Genomic DNA, 23,418 nt, shown 5'->3' on the forward strand with positions numbered 1-23,418 from the left:
ACATTACAGTAAACTGGAACTGCTAATATTTACAGAATTAATACACTTTCAGAAACATAGTTATGCACATTCAATAAATTTATGACACACAAAATACCCTAATCTTGACTGTTGTGACTAAGTGCTATCAAAACTGAAATCTAACAGACATTTTTACTTAAGCTGGTCTAACAGTCCCTGTTAAGATATTCAACTACAGAATAGAAGGTGCTGCCTATCAAAAAGTACTTGAAACTCTGTTTAAACTGTGCTTTATCTGAAACCAGGTTTTTTAATGGTTGCCGGCAATTTATTAAAAATGTTTGTTCCTGAATATTGGGCCCCTTTTTGGACCAAGGTAAATGACTTTAGGTCTTTATATAGATTGTTCTCATTCCTAGTACTGATACTATGTACTGAGCTATTGGCTGGAAATAGAAACATATTACTTGCAATAAATTTCATTAAGGAATAAATATATTGAGAAGCTTGTGTACAGTAATTTATGGAACCTTAGATCTGATAAAAGGAAAGTGTAAACATGATTAACTGGTGGCATAACCTTAGCAGTTGCCATTATTGACAAATTGACATGAAGCATATAAAATTATGGACATCTCTTTTTAGTTTCAGTGTTTAAAATATCTTGCAACTGTTTTCCTTTATCTGAAGATCTTTGCACCTTGTCATTTTCCATTTTACTGTAGTTGTTAAGCAGTATATTAACACTGGTACAAATGACAGACTTCCACATTTCTGCTAGTGAATGTTTGTCACAGATTTCTATTAAAAATCATCATCGCTCGATATGAAATCAAGGATTAATTTAATTGCTACTCGTCACTGGTTTTGAAGTCTAAGGAAGGACTCGCAACAGTCATCTGATAAAAGCTTTTGCATCCAGCATAAAGAATACACAACAAACAGTAGCATAATTTTTAATAAGTTTGTGCTCTGCACCACATGCCAGTTATCCATCCACTGTAAGGAATTGAGCACATTAGGTGCACTGTAATTTTTTTAAGGACACTGCAGCAGTAATAGCCTACAGTTAGTGAACGGACTGATAATTCTGGGGTCAGTCTGACTGACAAATATTTGATTCTAAATATTTGGTACAAAGCTGTCATTGACTGTGTTATGACATTGTTTTGTCGCAACTGGGAAAAGAACTAATCATAACTTTCTTAGTTGAACCAATTACTAAAGAAAGCTCTAGCAAAGAAGACAGTCTCAGCTCTTTTTCTGCTTCAAATATCTGCCTTTTAGTTACATGATAGTGGGATGCAAACAATCATTGATACAATCCAAACTTTGCTTCCAGTGTGTTAGTTCTGAAATTTTCCAAGTAGTACATATGACATTTTTAGTTCTGATACAAGGTAGGTCCTCAGTTCGGTTAATGCACATGTGCTATGCTTAAGTGCAAAATGTGTTTCTTTAGTGATCGTATCTACATACAAATTCATGGACTTCCATTTATCCAGCCAATTAAGAAGCTTCTCAAGAAACGCACACCTTCCATCTTCACGGTGTTTTGGAAGTGCTTTCTGCATTACCTCCCTAAGCCTTAGTTCTTTAAAAGGGGCCTTAACACAACTATCTGTCAGCAGGTGCTAATTATGATTATAAAATCAGCAGTTCCTTCATAATTTTCATCACATGTGGGTCCCAACTTAAGTAAACTACACTGGATATTATCATTGAAACTTTGGCAACCAAGCTTTACATTCTGTTTCTCCAATTGGATTAGATTAGATTAGATTAGATTCACTTTTGGTACATAGACCCAGAAAGAAGGTGATTCTCTTGAGTGTGGAACATTTTAGAAAGTTTAATATAAAAGACATAGACATTTGAATATAACACTCACTTTCCTGATCATTCATCTACATCTACATGATTACTCTGCAATTCACATTTAAGTGCTTGGCAGAGGGTTCATCGAACCACAATCATACTATCTCCCTACCATTCCACTCCCGAACAGCGCGCGGGAAAAACGAACACCTAAACCTTTCTGTTCGAGCTTTGATTTCTCTTATTTTATTTTGATGATCATTCCTACCTATGTAGCTTGGGCTCAACAAAATATTTTCGCATTCGGAAGAGAAAGTTGGTGACTGAAATTTCGTAGATACGAGGGCGGTTCAGAAAGTAACCTCCGATTGGTCACAATGCGGGTTGTTGGGGGAGTAGCGACGCCATCTGTGCATTCACGCACTCAACAGGTCAGTCGGCATCAAGCCGTGGTCGAGTGAACGTCGTACCTGCGCTAGTTTAGTTTTTGTGGCAGTTTGAAATGTGTGCTGCAATAGAAAACCCCGCCAAATGTGAAGTGCGTGCTGTCATAAGGTTTTTTACAGCCAAAGGATATTCTGCAGCAGCTATTCATCGTGAGCTTTGTGCCGTGTACGGACCAAGAGTTATGAGTGAAGGAGTTGTCCGTGAATGGGTACGTTTATTTAAAAGTGGACGAGAAAACGTTCATGATGAAGAGAGGAGTGGTAGACCATCATTGGTGACTGACGAACTCGTTCAGACAGTTGATGCAAAAGTTCGTGAAAATTGACGTTTCTCAATGTCGGAGTTGTCTACTGGTTTTCCACAGATTTCTAAGACTCTCTTGTACGAGATAGTGACAGCAAGATTGGGTTACCGTAAGTTCTGTGCACGATGGGTGCCCAAAATTCTTACCGACCACCACAAAACTCAAAGAATGGCCTCTGCATTAGACTTTCTGTCACGTTATGAGGACGAAGGAGAACCATTGTTAAACAGAATCGTGACCGGTCACGAAACCTGGATTAAGTACGTGAACCCTGAGACAAAAGAACAATCAAAGATGTGGGCACATTCAAATTCGCCTACCAAACCAAGAAAAGCCTCGCAAGATTTTTCTGCCAGAAAACTGATGGCAACGGTGTTTTGGGATGCCAAAGGGGTGTTGTTGGTTGAATTCATGGAACGTGGTACGACCATTAATCAAGACGTGTACTGTGAAACAATAAAAAAGTTACGACGGGCTATACAGAACAAACGCCGTGGTATGCTGACTTCCGGTATCGTTTTTTTTGCACGATAACGCCCGTCCTCACTCTGCTCGCAGAACAACGGCCCTTCTTGAGTCCTTCAAGTGGGACGTTATCAACCATCCACCTTACAGCCCAGACCTGGCGCCAAGTGATTATCACCTCTCCATGCATTTGAAGAAATGGCTCGGGTCACAGCGGTTTGATGACGACGAAGAGCTCAAAGATGCGGTCACAGGCTGGCTCCAGGCACAAGCGGGTGATTTTTATGCAGAAGGAATTTCAAAGCTTGTGAAGAGATACGATAAGTGCCTCAATCGCTATGGAGACTATGTAGAAAAATAGTGCAAAGATGTAGTTGTAAGATGTATATATTAAAATATTTTTATTTAACTTGGTGTATTTTTTTAAATCAACCGGAGGTTACTTTCTGAACGGCCCTCGTAGATCTTGCAGTGACGAAAAACGTCTTTGCTTTAATGACTTCCATCCCAACTCGCGTATCATATCTGCCACACTCTCTCCCCTATTACGTGATAATACAAAACGAGCTGCCCTTTTTTGCACCCTTTCGATGTCCTCCGCCAATCCCACCTGGTAAGGATCCCACACCGTGCAGCAATATTCTAACAGAGGACGAACGAGTGTAGTGTAAGCTGTCTCTTTAGTGGACTTGTTGCGGCTTCTAAGTGTCCTTCCACTGAAACGCAACCTTTGGCTCGCCTTCCCCACAATATTATCTATTCTATGTGGTCTTTCCAACTGCAGTTGTTCGTAATTTTTACACCCAGGTACTTAGTACAATTCTCAAGGCTGTCAATTCAACTATTTATCAAGTAATCGAATTCCAACGGATTTCTTTTGGAACTCATTTGTCAGGAGATTGTCAAGATATGTGAATACATTACAGTACAGTGGAACTGTTAATGCAATGAAGATGGCCACAGCGTTTCCAAGCTTAAACTATATCCAAATTTTAATAATTTGTTCTTTTCAGTTCAAATAGTGATCTTATTGCAGAAAATGAAGCTTGTATTCAGATGTGTTTTGTTTTCAAAGCTGGGGAAGAAGAACATCATGTTGTCGTTGTGGTCTTCAGTCCATAGACTGTGTGGCAACCATCGACCGCCAGTAACTGCCACCTACGAAGTGCAGAGTAAACAGTCTTTGGGACTGGATGCTCTTTGGTTCGGTCTAATGGACTGAGGTTATGATGTGCATGTTGGGAGTTTCCATATTGTTTTTCTTGTGTTTTGTGTAATTACATGAACCTTAATAGAAGTGCCTGATCGTAGTAAGTTGGAGTTTTCCTGTGTGCGGTCAGTTGCTGTAGCCAGAAAACCCTGAGTGGTGACCCTGAGTTGTGAAAAAACATTGCATTCGCTTGCCATGTACCACCGGTTTCGCGCCAATAAAAAATGTCGCAACCCCCAGTTTTTCCGGCAGTCCAGGACGCTGCGACCACAGAACGGACATTCAACTGTGAAGCACAGCACTTTACTCCGTGAGCTACTAATACACTAGGAATGTTCGTATCTCCGGTGTTTGCTTCGAGCAGCCAGACGACCCTAACCTCCGCTGGCACACCACACCGGGCACTGTACAGATCGGTGCAGACACCTTCTATGGCATTCTACGCTCAACAGAATGCTCCTCCAGCACAAGATCACGGAAACCCCTCGCCCAAGTTTCTACCACATAACGTGGACCACGCAACTGTCCAGTTTCGGGGTCCACTCGCATCCCTGCCCCCTCCTCAGAGCGGTCCGCCGTTTAATGTGTCCTCCTCTGTGCTAGTCGAAGGGACACTCACGTCAACTGCGCCGGGCCATGTATACACCTACCCATCCTGCCGCCCCATGCACATCTCGGGTGATGCACCTGACGTGGTTCCGCCCTATCACTCAGTGCTCAATCACGATTTCGCACCTCTGCTCAAGATTTCGTCTGCATGGGCCGTTGATCCTTCTGCGCCATGCTCATTGTGTGGCTGTACAGATATCCTGCCTATAAGGACTGGATATCATGTCCCACCTGCACAGCTAACAGACGTTCAATGCAACACATTGCCCACCACTGAGGCACAGTTCGCATCAGTGAACACCATGCAGATTCCCTGTACAATTTGTGCCTGTCCTACACCCTGCAAGTGCTGGTCCCTGGTCATCTTCAGCAGCTGCCGCCATTACAACCAGACAACCCAGTGACGTGGTTAATCTTGGTGGACATCACGTTGGCCATACATGGTACTGCGGATTACAGCACTCCTTTAGTGTGTTTAGTGAATCACCTGCATGACCACCCTGATCTCGTAAGTGACTTGTTGCTGAACCCACCCAAGAGCAACAAATATACCTCTGCCCAAGCATTACTCATCGAACGCCGTTCTCGTCTGCCAGCCGATACTATTCACAATGTTATTTATGGCCAGACTTTAGGATCTCCTCACAGCTGTGGGAACTCTTGCGTGCGCAGTTCAGTACCGAGATCTTGCCGACCCTAGCGCTCTTGCCATTGTGGTTGGTGAAGCTGCTGCAAGAACTACAATTACGTTTGCTCCCACATACCGCAGCATCACTCGAGCATAAACTACAGCTGGCAGACCAGACATACGCCATTATTCGGCACCACCACCTCCCTCCATGCAGCACAGTGCCTAATACCGCTGAGGTTGGTAATCCTGTGAATATACTTCCACTGTCGGGTGGTAGAGGCGGGGCACGTGCGTATCACGGACATCACACGGAACAGCAGCCATCTAGTGGCCAAGACTGGGAATTGTGAGTGGGCCAGCACCAGCCTCTCCCCACCCCAACTGGGCAAGTGCCTGCCCACCCCGCCTTCCCCTCGCCTGTTGCTTTGGCTGGTGGGACAAGTATAGCTGACTAATGCATATGCTAATTCCAATCCACTTACAGAGATGCTGCTTGCAACTGCTGCCCGCCCTGTGCTTTTCCAAACGTTCCATGCGGGCCACAGTAGGAGCCACGGCTCGTGGATACATGCAAGGGTGCCTACAGACGTTGCATTCTGTCAGATCTCCCACCTCACGAGGACGTCTGCACGCCTGGGATTGAGGTTCATGCCAGTATTTTCTCGTCGATACTGGAGCACACATTAGTGTCATACAGCCCGCATTTACCATAAAGGACACGACACCAGCCAAACTGTTCCTTCGAGCAGCAAATAAATCACCACTCCGTGTCAACGGTTTGGCCAAGTTATCTATTGAACTCATACCTGGTAAACAGTTCACTTGGTCTTTCTACGTGGCTAACGTGGAAGACCCAGTATTAGGCATCAATTTCCTTTTCATTTCGGACTGTCTCCAGACCTCCAGTCAGCCGCATTATTGCATCACGCCTCGTCCGCTCATATCGTGTGTTCAGTCGCCTCCTTGCCCCCCCCCCTCCCCCACCTCCCCCACAGCTTCCCGATGATTTCGACACGGCCCTCATTGAGTGCTCTTCACTGGCACACAGCTTCAGTCCAAGCGCTCTGCAGTTGCCGATCTCTGCACTTACAACGCCGAACTGAACCATGCCATATCGTCGGCTACGAAAGACCTCACCAAGGCACGATGCCTCGTACAACGGCTGTCAATGCTGCCCTCCACCACTGGCAATGCACTGCGTGGGACTTTGACACCACCGCCCCCTGACACCGGAGACGCACCTCGTGGAAATTTGTCGCCGCCGATGCGGACAGCTTCCCCGGCACATCAGGTTAGTGACTCTCACATGCTACCGATTCCCATTTGCGACAGCCCCCTAGTGAGTTCACCAGCCCAGCTGAATGCTATCATGAATGGCACAACACACAAAATTCTCACAACAGATAGGCCACAGTCCGCCGACTGACGCCACATAAACTACACCTCGCTAAGGCTGCAGTAGAGGAACTTCTGCAGGCAGGTATTGTCCGTCCATTGGACAGTACCTGGTCTTCGCCCATATGTTTAGTTCCCAAAAAGGGTGGCACAGTGTGCCTCTGTGCAGACCGTATTAGACAATTATCCGATACCACATATACAAGACTTCGTGCAAGTACTTAGCGGAGCATGCATCTTCAGTATCTTGGACTGCCGCAAGGCATATTTACAGATACCCATGGAACAGAGTGACAAAGCAAAGACAGCAATAATCACACCTTTTGGCCTCTACGAATTTTGTTACATGCCTTATGGTCTCAAAAACGTTGCCCAAACTTGGCAACATTTTAGACTCACTTCTGTTTAACTGCACATACTGTTATGCATACCTCGACGTCATACTCATTTTTTCCTCTTATGACAGAGAACACAAACTCCACCTGGTCACGATACAGGACTTATTGACTCGTTACGGAGTTGAGATCAATAATGACAAGTCACAACTCCGCTGCACCGCTGTCACTTTTCTGCGGTACACCATCTCCTTGGAAGGCATAAGCCCCCCCTCAGGAGTGGGTTGACTGCATTCGCAATCTACCTCTCCCAGTGTCATTCCATGAATTATGCCAGTTTTTAGGAACTATCGACTTCTACTGTCGTAACCTGCCAATGGTGGCAGCAATTCAAGCCCCTTTGTTTCGAGTACAGTGGTCTGACAACATGGTGAGAGCTTTTGAAGACCTTAAGTCAGCATTAGTGTGTGGTGTCACTCTCACCCACACTTTGCCAGATGCCTGTCTCTCTACTGCAGTGGCTGCAAGCGATTTTGCAATTGGTGCAGTCCTCCAACAGCACGGCGGTGACACGACGCAGCCACTCTGTTTCTCTAAGGCTCAACTCAAATTGTCAGCATTTGACAGAGAATTGCTTGCGGTTTATGATGCTGTAACATATTTCTGCACAGACATAATTTTCACAGACTATCGCCCCCTCACGGAGGCTATCCATAACCCTGCTGCTGACCTTCCACCAAATAGGTTTCAGTAGATGGACTTAATTTCTCAATACACAACAGACATCAGTTACATCCAAGGTTCAGAAAATGTGGTGGCCGACTACCTATCACATATCACTGCAATTTCGTCCCCCATTAATTTCGATGAATTGGCCCGCTAACAGGACACTGAATTGCACAACCTCTGACAGGACCCAGATACTTCCCTCCAGATTGTTTCCTGCAACCTACCGGGCTTGGTCAGGCCACTGTGGTGCAATACGTCCACTGGCACTGTCTGGCCTATTGCTCCCCCTGCGCTGTTATCACCAAGTATTCACTACGTTACATAACCTTTAATATCCTGGTGCTAAGGCTACTACGCACCTAGTTACAGAATGCTTTCTGTGGCCGAGTGTGAATAGGGATTGTCGTACTTGGGCCCATGCTTATTTACAGTGCCAGCACAGCAGAGTCGGCAGGCACACACAACCCCGTCTAGGTAAATTCAACATTCCGAAAGGCCACTTCCGACATGTGCATCTGGACCTCATAGGACCGTTACGCATGTCTGATGGTTTCAGGTATACCCTGTCTGTCATCGATCGCATTACATGTCGGGTGGAGGCAGTACCCCTGCAGGGCATCACAGCAGATTCCGTAGCACACGCATTCATATCCTCCTGGATAGCCCGATTCAACTGCCCTACATCCATCACCACTGACCAGGGAAGGCAGTTTGAATCCCTGCTGTTTAACAAACTCTGCGTACTCTGTGGAGTGGATAGATTCCACACTATGACTTATCACCCACAGAGCAACAGACTGGTCAATTGGTGGCACAGGACTCTGAAAGCGGCCTTCATGTGCCACGGTGATGAGTGGTCCGACGCCCTTCCCTGGGTTATGTTAGGAATATGCACAGCTTACAAGACAGATCTCTAGGCTTCACTTGTGGAACTCCTGTATGGCGAGACCCTAGTTCTCCTCGCAGAGTACATCAATGACGAAGCAATTGTCGACCTGTCCCACCTCCCTGCTCTAGTTGAGCATGTCCGGACACACATAGCTGTGATCCACATGCCCCCTCCATCACCACACACCTGTCCTCAAGTCTTTCTGCATTCGGCACTGGACTCTTGCAAGTTCATTATGTTACGGGATGACACAGTCAAACCGGCATTACAGCCACCTTACTGTGGCCTGAATTGAGTAGTGGCTCACACGGACAATACTATGGACATTCTCGTCAGTGGTCCTTTCAATGTGTGAAACCAGCCTGGATGATCAAGGAATCTGTACCACACCCTCTCGAGTCGAGTGTTCCCCTGTCAGGTGCTGACTCTGATCTCACACAGACCGCCCACATCCCTGCGCCCCATGATCATATGTGCACTGAGCCTACACCTGTGGCAACTCAGTTGTTGGGTGTGATGATACTCTACCCTCGTTTCACTCAGGCACTGCGTGTGATAATACACAACCTCAGGCTCAACTACATGTTGTGTGTGATATTACCCCGTCACAAGAGGTGGCACCCAATGCCCCACAGTGTTCCAGCATTTCTACTGAACTACATTATTTTTCCCCACCACCTCCCCTACTGCCCCACGTGCCCACTGTCGACGAAATTTGCATCTCAATCAATGTCTCTGAGTGCCCACACGACGAGCTTTCCTTGCAGCTCCACGAGGGATCCATCTTCGTCCTCCACATAGGGGACACTTCGCACGAGTCCACTTCCAAGTCACATATCACCATCCTGCGCACAGTCCCCATCCCAAACGGGTTGGATACGGCTGGCATAGCTGCAACATTCAGCATTGACGGGATGCTCATGCATGGACTCTTTGCATATGCCTCTATCAACCAGCGAGCATCCTACAACACCACTACACATGAAGATGCCCATGTCCTGCCCCCAGTGCTCTGCACTCCCGGGAGGAGGAGGGGGGGGGGGGGGGGAGGAGGGAGGGCCCTCTGTGGCAACCAACGACCACCAGTAACTGTCACCTACAGAGTGCAGAGTAAACAGTCTTTGGGGACTGGTTGTTCTTTGGTTTGGTCTCATGGAATGAGGTTACGACATGCGTGTTGTGAGTTTCTGCATTATTTTTCTTGTGTTTTGTGTAATTATACGAACCTTAATAAAAGTGCCTGATCATAGTACGTTGGAGTTTTCTGTGTGTGGTCAGTCGCTATAACTATAAAACCCACAACTGGTTTAATGTAGCTCTCCATGCAACTCTATCTTGTACGAACCTCTACATCTCCAAATAACTATTGCAAACTACATCCTTCCGAATCTGATTACTGTATTCATGTCTTGGTCTCCCTCTATGGTTTTTACCCTCTGCTCCCCACACTTCCTTAAAGCACTAAATTGGTGATCACTTGATGCATCACAACGCGTCCTATCAACCGATCTCTTCTTATAGTCAGGTTGTGTCACAAATTTCTTTTCCCCCCAATTCTACTCAGTACCTCCTCATTAGTTACATGTCTACCCATCTAATCTTCAGCACCACATTTTCAAAAGTTTCTATTCTCTTTTTGTCTAAACTGTCTATCATCCATGTTTCACTTTCACACATGGCTACAATCCAGACAAATACTTTCAGAGAAGACTTCCTGACACTTAAATCTATAATCGATGTGTAAATATTCCTCTGCCTCAGAAACGCTTTTCTTGTCACTGTCACCCTACATTTTATATCCTCTCTACTTCAGCCATCATCATCTACTACTTTAACGCTTTATTTCCTAATCTAATTCCCTTAACACTGCCTGATTTAATTTAACTACATTCCATTATCCTTGTTTTCCTTTTGTTGATATTCCTCTTATATCCTGCTTTCAAGACAATGTCCACTTCATACAGCTGCTCTTCCAAGTCCTTTGCTGTCTCTGACAGAATGACAGTGTCATCAGCAAACCTCAAAGTTTTTGTTTCTTTTCCCTGAACATTAAGTCCTACTCCTAATTTTTCTTTCGTTTCTTTTACTGCTTGTTCAGTGTACAGATTGAACAACATCAGGATAGGCTACAACATTGTCTCTCTCCTTTCTCAACCATTTGCTTCCCTTTCATCCCCCTTGACTCTTATTACTGCCGTCTGGTTTCTGTACAAGCTGTAAATAGCCTTTCACTCCCTGTATGCTATAAATGTAGATTTGCCTAACTGATCTTCCCCAAAGTTAACTTCTACCGTTTTTCCATTCTTCTGCAAAGAATTTGTGTTAGTATTTTGCAACCATGACTTATTAAACTGATATTTATGATATTTTCACACCTTTCAGCAACTTTGTAATTGGAATTATTACATGCTTCTTGAAGTCTGAGGGTATTTCGCCTGTCTTATACATCTTACACATCAGATGGAAGAGTTTTGTCACGGCTGGCTCTCTCAAGGCTATTAATAGCTCTGATGGAATGTTGTCCACTCCTGGGGCCTTGCTTCAACTTTCATCTTTCAGAGCTATGTGAAATTCTCCTCACAGTATCATATCTTCCATCTCATCATCATCTACATCCCCTTCCCTTTCTATAATATTTCCTTCAAGTTCCTCTGCCTTGTATAGACGCTCTATATACTTCTTTCACCTTTCTCTTTTTTGCTTAGGACTGGTTTCCCATCAAAGCTGATATACAGCTGCTTCTCTTTTCTGCAGAGGCCTCTTTAATTTTCAGTAGGTGGTATCTATATTTCTCCTAATGAAATATGCTTCTAAATACTTACATTTGTCCTCCAGCCATTCCAGCTTAGCCATTTTGTGCTTCCTGTGAATCTGATTTTTTATATGTTTGTATTCCCTTTTGCTTGCTACATTTTTAAATTTTCTCCTTTCATCAATTAAATTCAATACCTCTTGTATTATCCTATGATTTCTACTAGGCTTTGTCTTTTTACCTATTTGATCCTCTCCTGCCTTCACTACTTCATCTCTTAAAGCTACCCATTCATCTTCTACTGTACTCCTCTTCCTGTTCTAGTCAATTGTTGCCTAATCCTCCCTCTGAAGCTCTCAGCATCATCTGTTTCTTTCAACTCATCCAGGTCTCACCTTCCTAATTTCCTACCTTTTCCCAATTTCCCCAGTTTTAATCTACACTTCTTAACCAATAAGTTATCGTCAGAGTTCACATTTGCCCCTAGAAATGTCTCACAGTTGAAAACCTGATTCCTAAATCTCTGTCTTACCATTACATAATCAATTTGAAACCTTTCGGTGTCTCTATGTCTCTTCCACATATACATATACAACATTCTTTCATGATTCTGAAACCAAATGTTCGCAATGTTTAAATTGTGCTCTGTGTGACTCTCTGCAGGCAGCTTCCTCTTTCCTTGCTTCCCCCCTCCGGTCCATATTCACCTACTACTTTTCCTTCTCTTCCTTCTCCTACTATCAAATTCCAGTCCCCCATCATTATTAAATTCTTGTCTCCTTTAACTATCTGAATAATTTCTTTTATCTCGTCAGACGTTTCTTCAATCTCTACAATAATCCATTCACTATGCTGTTTATAGTAGCTTACCCACATTCTTGTTTTCTTACTCATTATTAAACCTACTCCTGCATTACCCCTATTTGATTTTGTATGTACAATCCTGTATTCACCTGCCCAAAAGTCCTGTTCCTCCTGCCACCAAACTTCACTAATTCCCACTATATCTAACTTCAACCGATCCATATCCCTTCTCAAATTTTCTAATTTACCTGCTCAATTATGGGATCTGCAGAGTGCCAATTTTTTTTCTTCTCATGATGACATTCCCCTAGGTAGACCCTGCCTAGAGATCCAAATGGGGGACTATTTTACCTCTGGAATATTTTACCATGAAGACACCGTCATCATTTAATGATACAGTAGAGCTGTATGCCCTCGGGACAAACTATGACTGTAATTCCTCTTGCTTTCAGCTGTTCGCAGTACCAGTATGGTGAGGACATTTTGGTTGATGTTAAAAGCCAGATCAGTCAATCATCTAGATTGCAACTACTAAAAAGACTGCTGCCCCTCTTCAGGAACCTCATGTTTGTCTGGCCTCTCAACAGATACACCTCTGTTGTGACCTATGGTGCAGCTATCTGTGTCAATGATGCACACAAGCTATCCCACTGACGGCAAGGTCTGCTGTTAATGGGGGGAGGGAAGAATGTCATAAAATTAAAAGTTATTTTATGAAGAATGTCATAAAATCATTTTTTCATTTTTCAGGTTAACCGAATTATGAACAATATCTATAACATAGAACAAGGGCCTGGAATGATTTGCGGGGTGTCTGAGCTGTGCTGGAGTTGCAAAATTTGAGACAGCCTTTCTATTAATTGAGATGTTGCCTGAAGTAATCCAGATAATTCTTGAACCTAAGTTTTATAACCCAGCCAATACATTTTTGATTACCTATCGACAGTCACCTTATTTATGGGCAATAAATGAACTTCCTTGAATGACAGCATTACACCTTGCGCTACAAATACATGTGCTGTTGGTGCAAGAGCAGTGCTGTCATGTGCCATTCCAAGCAGACACCCTCCTTTGTGATCCATGGTTGATTTCATGTGTATCTCATCCAATATGAGTGTCACAAAACACTCATGAGATTTCAGATTTGATACTTTCTCCTAATATAAGCCTAAGAAGTTACAACTATTGGGATTAATTTCAACATTACCACAGATGTTTCTGATTGCACTGTGACGTGGTAGAAAAATATTACCAGAGCTATGTATAAACCTTTAAGTACGGCTTAAAAGAAAAAATACCAAGGATGTGAAAATTAGAATGTGGGGAGCAAATCTATGTTTTTTAGGAGGTGAAGCTGCCTTTTTATAAACTCAGTGGAAGTCCTAGTTCTCACACTCTAAATTGCACAGCAACTCAAGAAAAATACCACGTAGGTGACATTCTTCTTGACTGCATGTATAAGACCTACAGCAAATTTTACATAAGGAATAGTACTTACAGTTTTTGCAACATTTTTGGATGAGATTTGTTGGCCCTTGACAGAAACACTTACACTCAGCTTTGAATCAGTAGCTATGTACAGACAGCATATGGAGTTTTCTCAATATCAAAATAGAAAAAACGAAATATATGAATTCTTCATGGCTGTAGACCACTTTCCACTGCACTTTGCACACTAAAATTTCTTTATTAGTCATGAAATGAGCTGGAATATATCTTCTTATTATATTCTTCCAGTGATTTAACACATGAGTCTATGGCTGCCTTTAGTGCAGCAACCTCATGCTTTTGCTGCCTGTTGATTGATGTTGATAAGTAAGAAAGGCATTTAGGAAGTTTGCATGGTACAGCAGTTCTTTTGAGTTCTGACTTGCTCAGAGGTGAAGTTATTGTAGCTCCCATTTTCCAGTCTACTGTACTCATTTCACATAACAAATCACCTTAAAAGAAATGTAGGTGACAGACCTATTAAGAGATGAAAAATATATAGTATATATAGTATTAACAACACAAAAATATTACTATGAAACAATATTTAACTGCTAAGTACTTTCATCATGCTGTCTGTATCAATGCTTAAAATGAAAAATACTCACCACAGAATGCTTGCTGGGAATGAAATTATCCCTTTTGGTTGCAGATAATCATTTAGCATGCATTTGTCCAACAGAAGGAAATGTAAATACACGAACTTTGTTCTTACTGGTGTAGTTACCGACACAGCCAGGAACACAACACTTGCTCGTATTGTACTGATTAGCACTGAGCTGTTAAAAATGACTTATGATTCAGAAACCACTACATATCAGAAAAAGACACAGTGATTTCAAACAAAATTCCAATACAGTTCACCATTCACCAGCACAGAACAACAGAACAACCAAAACTTTTAACCAAGAAGATCTGTTAGTTTGGAGATTGGTGGTGGTGGTGGTGGGGGGGGGGGGGGGGGGGGGGGGCAACTTTCCGCTGATGCAGAGGGAGATGAGTGGGGGTTGACGTGCCATTTCCAAACATGTCACTGTGGTGGCTCTGGCCAATGCCACCTAGATGATGTTGCTCTGGCTGTTTTACCTGAATCCCATGACATCACAGTCTGACTCTCAATGAGCTGTAAGGCCTTCCCTCTAAGCAGTACTGGTTCTACTCACTAAGAAATTCTTAATCCAGTCACGTAGCTCACTTGACTCTCATTATGATCATACTTTAATAATAAGCATGTATGTGGTACGGTGTCAAGTGCCTTTTGGAAGCTAAGAAATACTACATTTACCTGACTGCCTTGACACATGGATTCATGGCTTTAAGGATGTTATATGAGAAAAGTGCGATTTGGGTTTCACACGATCAATGCTTTGCCTTTGGAATCCATGCTGGTTGGTATAGGGGGTATCTCATTACATTTGAGCTCAGAATGTGTTTTAAGGGTCTACAGTATGGATGTCAGTGATATTGGATGGTGGTTTGTGGATCAGTTCTGCTGCCCGTCAAATGCTCCACTTGTAGATGGGTGTGGCTCATGCTTTCTTTCAACCACTGGGCACAGCTTTTTGTTTGAGGGATCTTTAGTGTATTAGGAATAAAACAAGGGCTAACTCGGCTGCAAATCTGGTGTAGAATCTGAGAGGGATTACATCAGGCCCTGGAGCTCTGTTCAGTTTTAATTATTTGAGCTGTTTCTAAATGCTACACACATTAATACCTATTTCATTTCTGCAGTGGTACAAGATTTAAATTGAACAACTACTCCTGGGCTTTCCTTAGTAAAGTAATGTTTGAAAACAGAGTTAAGCACTTCTGCTTTACCTTTGCTATCCTCAAGTTTAGTTCCTGTGCTGTCCACAAGTGTCTGGACACTATCTTTGGTGCCACTAACAGCCTTTGCTTATGAGAAGATTTCCTTCGAGTTTTGTGAAAAGTCTTTCAATAATATACTGCTAAGGTAGTGGTTAAAGATTTCGCACATCGCTCTCTTGACAGCCAAATGTATTTCAATCTGCATCTCTCTATCTACAGCCCTAGGCTGTGTTTTACACCTACTATGCTGTTGTCTCTGCTTCTTTAGAAGTTTCTTTACAGTTACTGTATAATATGAACTGTCCCTCCTAACATGAACTTTCCTACTAGGTGCATATCTATCCAGTGCATGTCATAGTTTTTCTACATCCTCCTGTACAGACATATATGTTTGAAGTTTCTCACTGGGGTATGACAGTACTGCCTCATCATCTATTTTGCTGAACATAAAAATCTTTCCAACTGTTTTAGTTGCCCTCTGTAATCATTATTGCTGCAACGTCCTCATGTTCACTGATATCAGTTTTAATGTGGACATCCTCTAAAAGTGAAATTATAATGAAATCCAGACCTTTAGCTGCTTACAGGTGTTGATAAATATCAACGAGGACAGTTGAAAAATCTGTGTCCCGACCGGGACCCGAACCTGGGACCTCCTGCTTACATGGCAGACGCCCTATCCAACTGAGCCACCGAGGACACCATACTCACTACTCACGGCAGTCAATCTCCTGATTCCCATAGCACTACAAATGTAGTGTGTGGACAGAGGAAAGTGTAGGTCTCATGGGGAGTAAGCCAGAGATAAGTCCCCGCAGTCACACTATCCTCTGTATCCTCAGTGGCTCAGTTGTATAGACCGTCTGTCATGTAAGCAGGAGATCCCGGGTTCGAGTCTCGGTCAGGGCACACTTCTTTCAACTGTCCCTGTTGATATGTATCGATGCCTGTAAGCAGCTAAAGGTCTGAATTTCATTAAAATTTCATTCTTTGAGAGCTGCAATATCACCAATGGTATCAGTACAGATACCAGCTTCATATTGTCTAACAGGTTGGATCTTATGTGTTGCCATTAGATATAATGTATTTCCATCATGAGTGGGTTCTGGCCTATCTGCTACGTGTAATTTTCAGAGAAGGCATTTAGTAACATTTCACACAATGACTCATCACGCCCACAACTAGACAAAACAGTAACACAAAACAGTAACTATGCCAATTGATTGTTAGATGATTTAAGCTCCTCTGATAATTGCAATATGGCTCTGAGCACTATGGGACTCAACTGCTGAGGTCATTAGTCAATTGCAATATGATTGGGGAACTTATATACTAGTGAACCAAGGTTTTCTCTACAGTTTTCGGTTGCATCAGGAGTGAGTCTGGTGGTCAATAAAAGCATCAAATTATAAATTTGTTCTGGTGTAATGACAACCGCCGGCACGAAGATCAAGAACGATAAAGCAGAGAGGGCTGTGAGACGACGTCAGCCAATAGGACACTGACTAGAATGTCACCGTGACAGGAGTGGCCTGTACACGAAAAGAACAGAAGTGACGCACCGCCTAGCCTTGGCCGCACTACAAGAGGCGCACTAGAAGAGCAGCACTAAAAGACGAGCAGTGATATTAAGGACAGCAGTGACTTAGGAACTTGTGTGATTAGATTGCATGGAAACTGTATATTTCAAAGAACACTGATTATTTGCGTTTCACCGAATGCTTGGAACACCGCCTCGTACATATGCAAGTTAAGCATTGTCAATTCAATTACTGTAATCAGCTCCATTAATATGATTTTCTTGTATGTTGTCTAGCTATCCGAGAAAACAGCTTCCTAGGCACCCCATAAGAGACGAGGGGGCAGGATCCCACAAACTTTATGCCCATCCCTGATAATGAGACTTACCTGAAGAATGTTGCATGCAGCTTCAATTTACATATGGGTGAATTCGAGTTTCTTGTCTACTGTGACAAATTCGCCATGCCTATACTTTCAATACACACTTAAATTTTCCCCAAAAATCTCAATGCTGTTAATTTCACATTTTAATTAGCTTTCTATACCTAGTATTATGTGAGTTTCGCTGCTTCTTAGGAGCACTTCAAAGTCTTGCACTCTGTGTTGTGAATGCTTTGGCAGTTAACAACTAGGATTTTAATACTATCATCTCTCTCTCTCTCTCTGTGTGTGTGTGGGGGGGGGGGGGGCACACGCGCGGCCACGGCACGGCAAGTAGGTGGAGGGGCATTTCTTTGTCTGTGACATTCTGGCAGTATGAACTTCAGTTTTAATTGATAACATGTTCTGTAAAACATTTGCATGGCTTTATCAACATGATGTGGAATGAGTTAGCTCACAGACTACATATACATGATTTATTTGTACATTTGTCTGCATGCTGAACTTAATTTATAGAATGAATGTATTTCTCTTTAATACTACTTATGCAACTAGTGATACATTTACAAAGACTTTTGTGGCTGCATGTTCAACTCCATTATGAGCCACTGACAGTTTTAGTACATCTACATGTACATCTATACTCCAAAGCTACCCTATGGTCTATGGTGGAAGGTACTTTCCACACCACTGTCACCTCCCACTTTTCCTATTCCAGTTGAGCATGGTGCGCAGGAAGAATAACTGCTGGCAGTTATGGATGATAATGATTATTTTGACATGTAGTGCTGCAGCTGCAGATATTACTATTCTTCTCAAATTGTAATAGATTATTTATGATGGATATAATACATGAATATACAGACTGTGGTGGGCTTAAAATGCCCATCATCTTGAACAGGTACCTACAAGATGATTGTGGGTGAACACCATATATTATCCTCGTGACTATTACTTTTCTCTCACTTCAAGTTTTCATCAATATGTACTACCAAAAATTTGGAAAATTATACTCTATCTACAGACTCCTGGTTATGTGCTACATTAACTGCCAGTGTTTTTCTCACCACTCCTCTCCTACAAACTGAGTTTGGCCAACCTCCTTAACCTATCACAGCCTCCACCACTGCCTCCCAGACCAAAAATAACTCATAATCACAAGAAACAGTCACAACAGTACAGTGTTCTCAACCTCTCGTCTAAAGCATGCTATCCTGAATTACCTGTATTATCCAAGGGTCTCACTTTAAGCCCTACACTTGCATTTAATTATGCTACTCTGGTAAAGGACCTACTTTCCTTCACACATAATGTCAACTGGAAGTATCACTTTGCAACCCACTCCCAAAGCCTTTCCAACAGCAAACCTAACATTGAACTGTGCCTTGAAAAGTTCCCACTACAATCCTAACTTGATACACCACCACTACCTCAAGCTCATGCCTTCCAAGAATTCCTCACATTCAGTGTTGTTTCACAACCCTTCCTCAGGTCCCTGACCCCTACAGAACTTCAGGCTCTGTGTTCCCTAAAATCTGATAACTCCTTCATAATTCTCTGAGTAGACAAAGGATCTACCACTGTGGTACTTGACTGACAGGAGTATGCTAAGGTCTACACCAGCTGTCTGACACCTCTATATACAGCATCTGCCATCAAGATCCCATCTCTGTGATTCGAACTGATCTGCAGTACCTCCTTAGAATCTGAGACTCCTCACAAGGACTAACACCTCAATCCATAGAACTTCTTACCCCAGCCAAACCATGTGCCCCCAACTTTTACCTTCTTCCTAAGATCCACAAACCCAATCATTCCAGCCATTGTATAGTTGCTGGCTGCAAAGCACCAAACAAAAGTGTATCTGCCTTAGTTGATCAACACATATAGCCCTCAGTACAAAGCATTCCCTCACATATTAAAGACACCAACCATTTCCTAAATCATCTAAATCCATGCCCATCCAACTCCCACCACACGCCTTGCTTGTCACCATTGATTTCTATACAAACATCCCCCACATACACGGTCTGTCTGCTGCTGAACAATTCCTCAGTCAATGCTCGCCTGAGTCCTAACCTACGATATCCTTCCTGCTCAACTTAATGAACTTCATACTACTAACAACTACTTCATCTCTGAGGGGCAGACACACAAACAGATCACGGGTATGGAAATGGGAATCACGATGGCTCCTTCCTATGCCAACCTTTTCGTGGGTCACTTGGAGGGGACTTTCTTGGGATCCATGTGCATTCAGCCCCTGGTTTGCTTTAGAATACACTGATGACATCTTTGTCATATGGACTCATGGTGAGGCTGACCTGTTAAAATTCCTAGAATCTCTAAATACCTTCTCCCAATTGAATTTCACAAGGTCCTGTTAAGAATCCCATTCCACTTTCCTTGACATTGATCTCATCCTCACCAAAGGCCAAGCTACACACTTCTGTACTTCTGTCCACATGGGTGTGGCAGCTGCCCCCACCCCCTGAAGATATTTGCAGTTTTTCAGTAGTTTACTGTTTTATTTAATAAGAAATGCTGCATGTTTTCTCAGATTGTACAAATGCATTCTTGTATTTAAAATGTTTATTAAAAGCAGTTTTTCACTGGTTTAGTTTTATTTAATAAGAAGTGCTGTATGTTGTCTCGAGTCCTTGTTCCCTAAGACTAGTATGACGTGCCCCCCCCCCCCCCCCAGTTCAGATCCTGGGTACGCCCTTGTCTGTCCATATTACACTAACTAACAAACAACAGGCAGGCAGGTTGCAGACTCTTTACAGCAATACACCGCCATACTGAACCTTCACTGACATAATTACCCCACCACCCTAGTTCAAAAGAAGATTTCCCAGGTCATCACATCCAATCCTGGTACTGTAGATCCCCCCAAAAACAACTTCTCAGCACGCCACTTATCTCAATCAGTCTTTCCTTCTCATCCCATCTGGTAAGTCTCCCCTGACCTGGGTTCTGGGTGACTTTTCCGAACTATACCCCTTTTCCTAAACTTCTCCAGTACTTTTCCTGCACCCCTCTTTCTTCCCATTCAGCCCTTTGGAAGAAGGAGCCACTGGCTCCAAAAGCCTGCACACATAAAACCTTTTTTATATGTCTGTTCTCCTGCTGCCACTTGGGGAGTAGATTTTTTATTAGTCCAATTCCATAATGTTGTCAAAAATTGATTATTTTCATTGTTACACTTAATATATCTGCTATTTGAAAGTCACAATCATTAGTCTCTCTTGAGGATAAAAAGTTTCTCTCACAAATAATATTGTCAAAACTGGAAGTGCTGACAACAGTTACATTATGTGTATATGGCTAAATTCCAGTTCTCATTGTAGCCTATAGCATTTTCCTTGCTTCCATCATCCTCATTAGTGTTGAGAATTAATATTGGCCTCATATATTCAGGATTCAGTATGCTTTTTGTGGAGTTACACAGCATGGGACAGTTTAATATTTTTCCTTCACTTGCATATCACACATGTGTTTCTGAATTTTCAGCAATGAAGCAACTTACCGAATTTCATTGATATGTTTTTATTCGTCCAACAGATCACGAGAAAAAATAATAGATTTAAATGAAATACATTGTTATATTATAATGTACAGACTAATCATCATTGGTAATGGAAGGAAGTGTGGAGAAAGGGGGAGGGGGGGGGGGGGGGGTGAGGAAGGGAAACGTAGGCTTCATTGTAGTAAGCAATTTCAAATAGATGTAGGTTGCAGGCTGCAGTAATCATGTTGAGATGAAAAGGCTTGCTCAGGATAGAATAGTGTGTATAGCAGCACCAAACTGGTCTTTGGACTGAAGTTCACAACAACAACAACAACAACAACGGTTGACAGAGTACACTGTGGGACACCAAGAAATAGTTAATCTGATGATGGTGGTGGTGTTGGTGGTGATGGATGACAACTTGCAGTGATGATGATGACACCATTAAAGTGAAAAAAGTCAATGATTACCAAGGACAAAAAAGAATGATGCTATTTAATTTAAAATATTCCCTTAATAATTACCGGGGTTAGGTTGATCCCATTTACAGGTGTACACAATGATAATCCATGAAGTACTTCCAAAGCTGTTGAAACACTTGACCTAAAACAAGAATATACACAATCTTAACTTTGTTACAGATTTCCAGATGTTGTAGATAGTTATAAACAGGGAGAAGGAAAAGGAAGAAGAAGAAGAAGAAGAAGAAGAAGAAGAAGAAGAACTATTGAGACTGGACAGTATGCTCAAATTAAGTTCTTACATGTTCACAAGAGACTTGCAGGTGTTAATGTCTACTGCTTCAAGTGGCAAGGCACAGAACATGAGGCCTCGGCCCTCTAGTACAACAACTGGCCACAGGGTGCCTTTCTCGACTTCCAAGTGAAATGCCGGATACAAAGCTGGTTTGTCACAGCCGTCCCTTGACTCGACAAAACAATCTGAAATACAGAAAAAGCAAATTAATGACATCAGGAAAGATTATAGTTGCCAATGGTCTATTTTGCTGTGGATAAAATCTGTCAGAATAGTTATTTCTTAGCACACAGGAAATCTCAAAAATTTAAAACCGAGTGCCTGAGGCAACTCACAAATGAAATAATTTATATCTTCATATACTTCACAAGCACTGCACAGAGCATCATTGAGGGTTGTACCATCATCAGTCATTCCCTTTTCTGTGCTGGTCACAAACAGAGTGAGGGAAAACAGTTGCCTGTACGTGTATGTATGAACCTTACAATCCCTTATTTTGCCTTATATGAGATGGGCATCGGAGCCAGAAGAATCATTCAACTATCTGTTACAATGGCTGGCTTTTTTAAACTTCCCCGATAGCATTCTACATAAAGATCATTTTTTTCTCTTGGAGGATTCCAATTTTAACTCAAAGAGCAGTTCTGTCACACTATCATGCTGATTGAGCTGATGAGTAATTGCTTTGATGTCATCCTATAATCTGACCAAGTTCGGATTCCACACATTCAAGCACAAACATTTTGTATGTGGTCTCTTTTATGAGTGCACTATATTTTCCCAGAAATCTCCTAATAAACTGCACTGATTCATTCACCTTCCCTACAACAAAGCTGATGTGCTCATTCCATTCCATCTCATCTCATTTCACAAAGTTATGCCTAAATATTGATGAGAATGAGCTAAGAAAATACCATTAATAGTAGTGGTACTATGTACAGAGCACTCAACAATGGATACCATTAACACAAATGATGGAAAATCCAGGCTGGAATGTAACAATATTATGAAAAGGATAGTTGCTACTCATCATATAATGGAGATGTTGAGTTGCAGATAGGCACAACAAAAAGACTGTAACAAAATAAGCTTTTGGGCAACAAGGCTTTTGTCAAAAATAGACAACAGATGCACACACGCACACACACACACACACACACACACACACACACACACAAACACAAACACGCGCGCGCGTGACTGCAGTATCTGGCAGCTGAAGCCACACTACGAGCAGCAGCACCAATGCATGATGGGAGGATAGCAGGACAAGGGTGGGGGACGGTGAAGTGCTGCTGGGGAGCATGCAGGGACCTGCGAGAGTTTCCACATGTGCAATTTAGAAAAGCTGATGTTGGTGGGGAGGATTAATATGGCACAGACTGTGAAGCAGTCATTGAAATGAAGAATGTCGTGTTGGGCGGCATGCTCAGCAACAGGGTGGTCCACTTGTTTCTTGGCCACAGTTTGTCGGTGGCCATTCATGCAGACAGACGGCATGTTGGTTGCCATGTCCAAATAGAATGCGGCACAGTGACTGCAGCTTAGCTTGTAAATCACATTACTGGTTCAAAGGCAGCCTGTCCAAATAGAATGCGGCACA

The 23,418-nt window shown here is 42.7% G+C and overlaps 1 protein-coding gene across 6 annotated transcripts in view; it reads right to left on the reverse strand.

Annotated features, from left to right (window-relative positions):
* Nucleotides 1–23,418, reverse strand: part of LOC124544737 (AP-5 complex subunit mu-1-like) — a 59,034-nt gene that overhangs the window by 16,107 nt on the left and 19,509 nt on the right. For all 6 annotated transcript variants that reach the window (XM_047123390.1, XM_047123391.1, XM_047123392.1 and 3 more), the window contains 2 exons: nucleotides 21,823–22,000; nucleotides 21,584–21,662 (listed from right to left, as the gene is read on the reverse strand). In XM_047123390.1, the coding sequence (XP_046979346.1) occupies nucleotides 21,584–21,662; nucleotides 21,823–22,000 (257 nt within the window). The remainder of the gene's footprint in view (nucleotides 1–21,583; nucleotides 21,663–21,822; nucleotides 22,001–23,418) is intronic.

Source organism: Schistocerca americana, chromosome 8 (assembly GCF_021461395.2).
Source record: "Schistocerca americana isolate TAMUIC-IGC-003095 chromosome 8, iqSchAmer2.1, whole genome shotgun sequence".
Taxonomy (NCBI): Eukaryota; Metazoa; Arthropoda; class Insecta; order Orthoptera; family Acrididae; genus Schistocerca; species Schistocerca americana.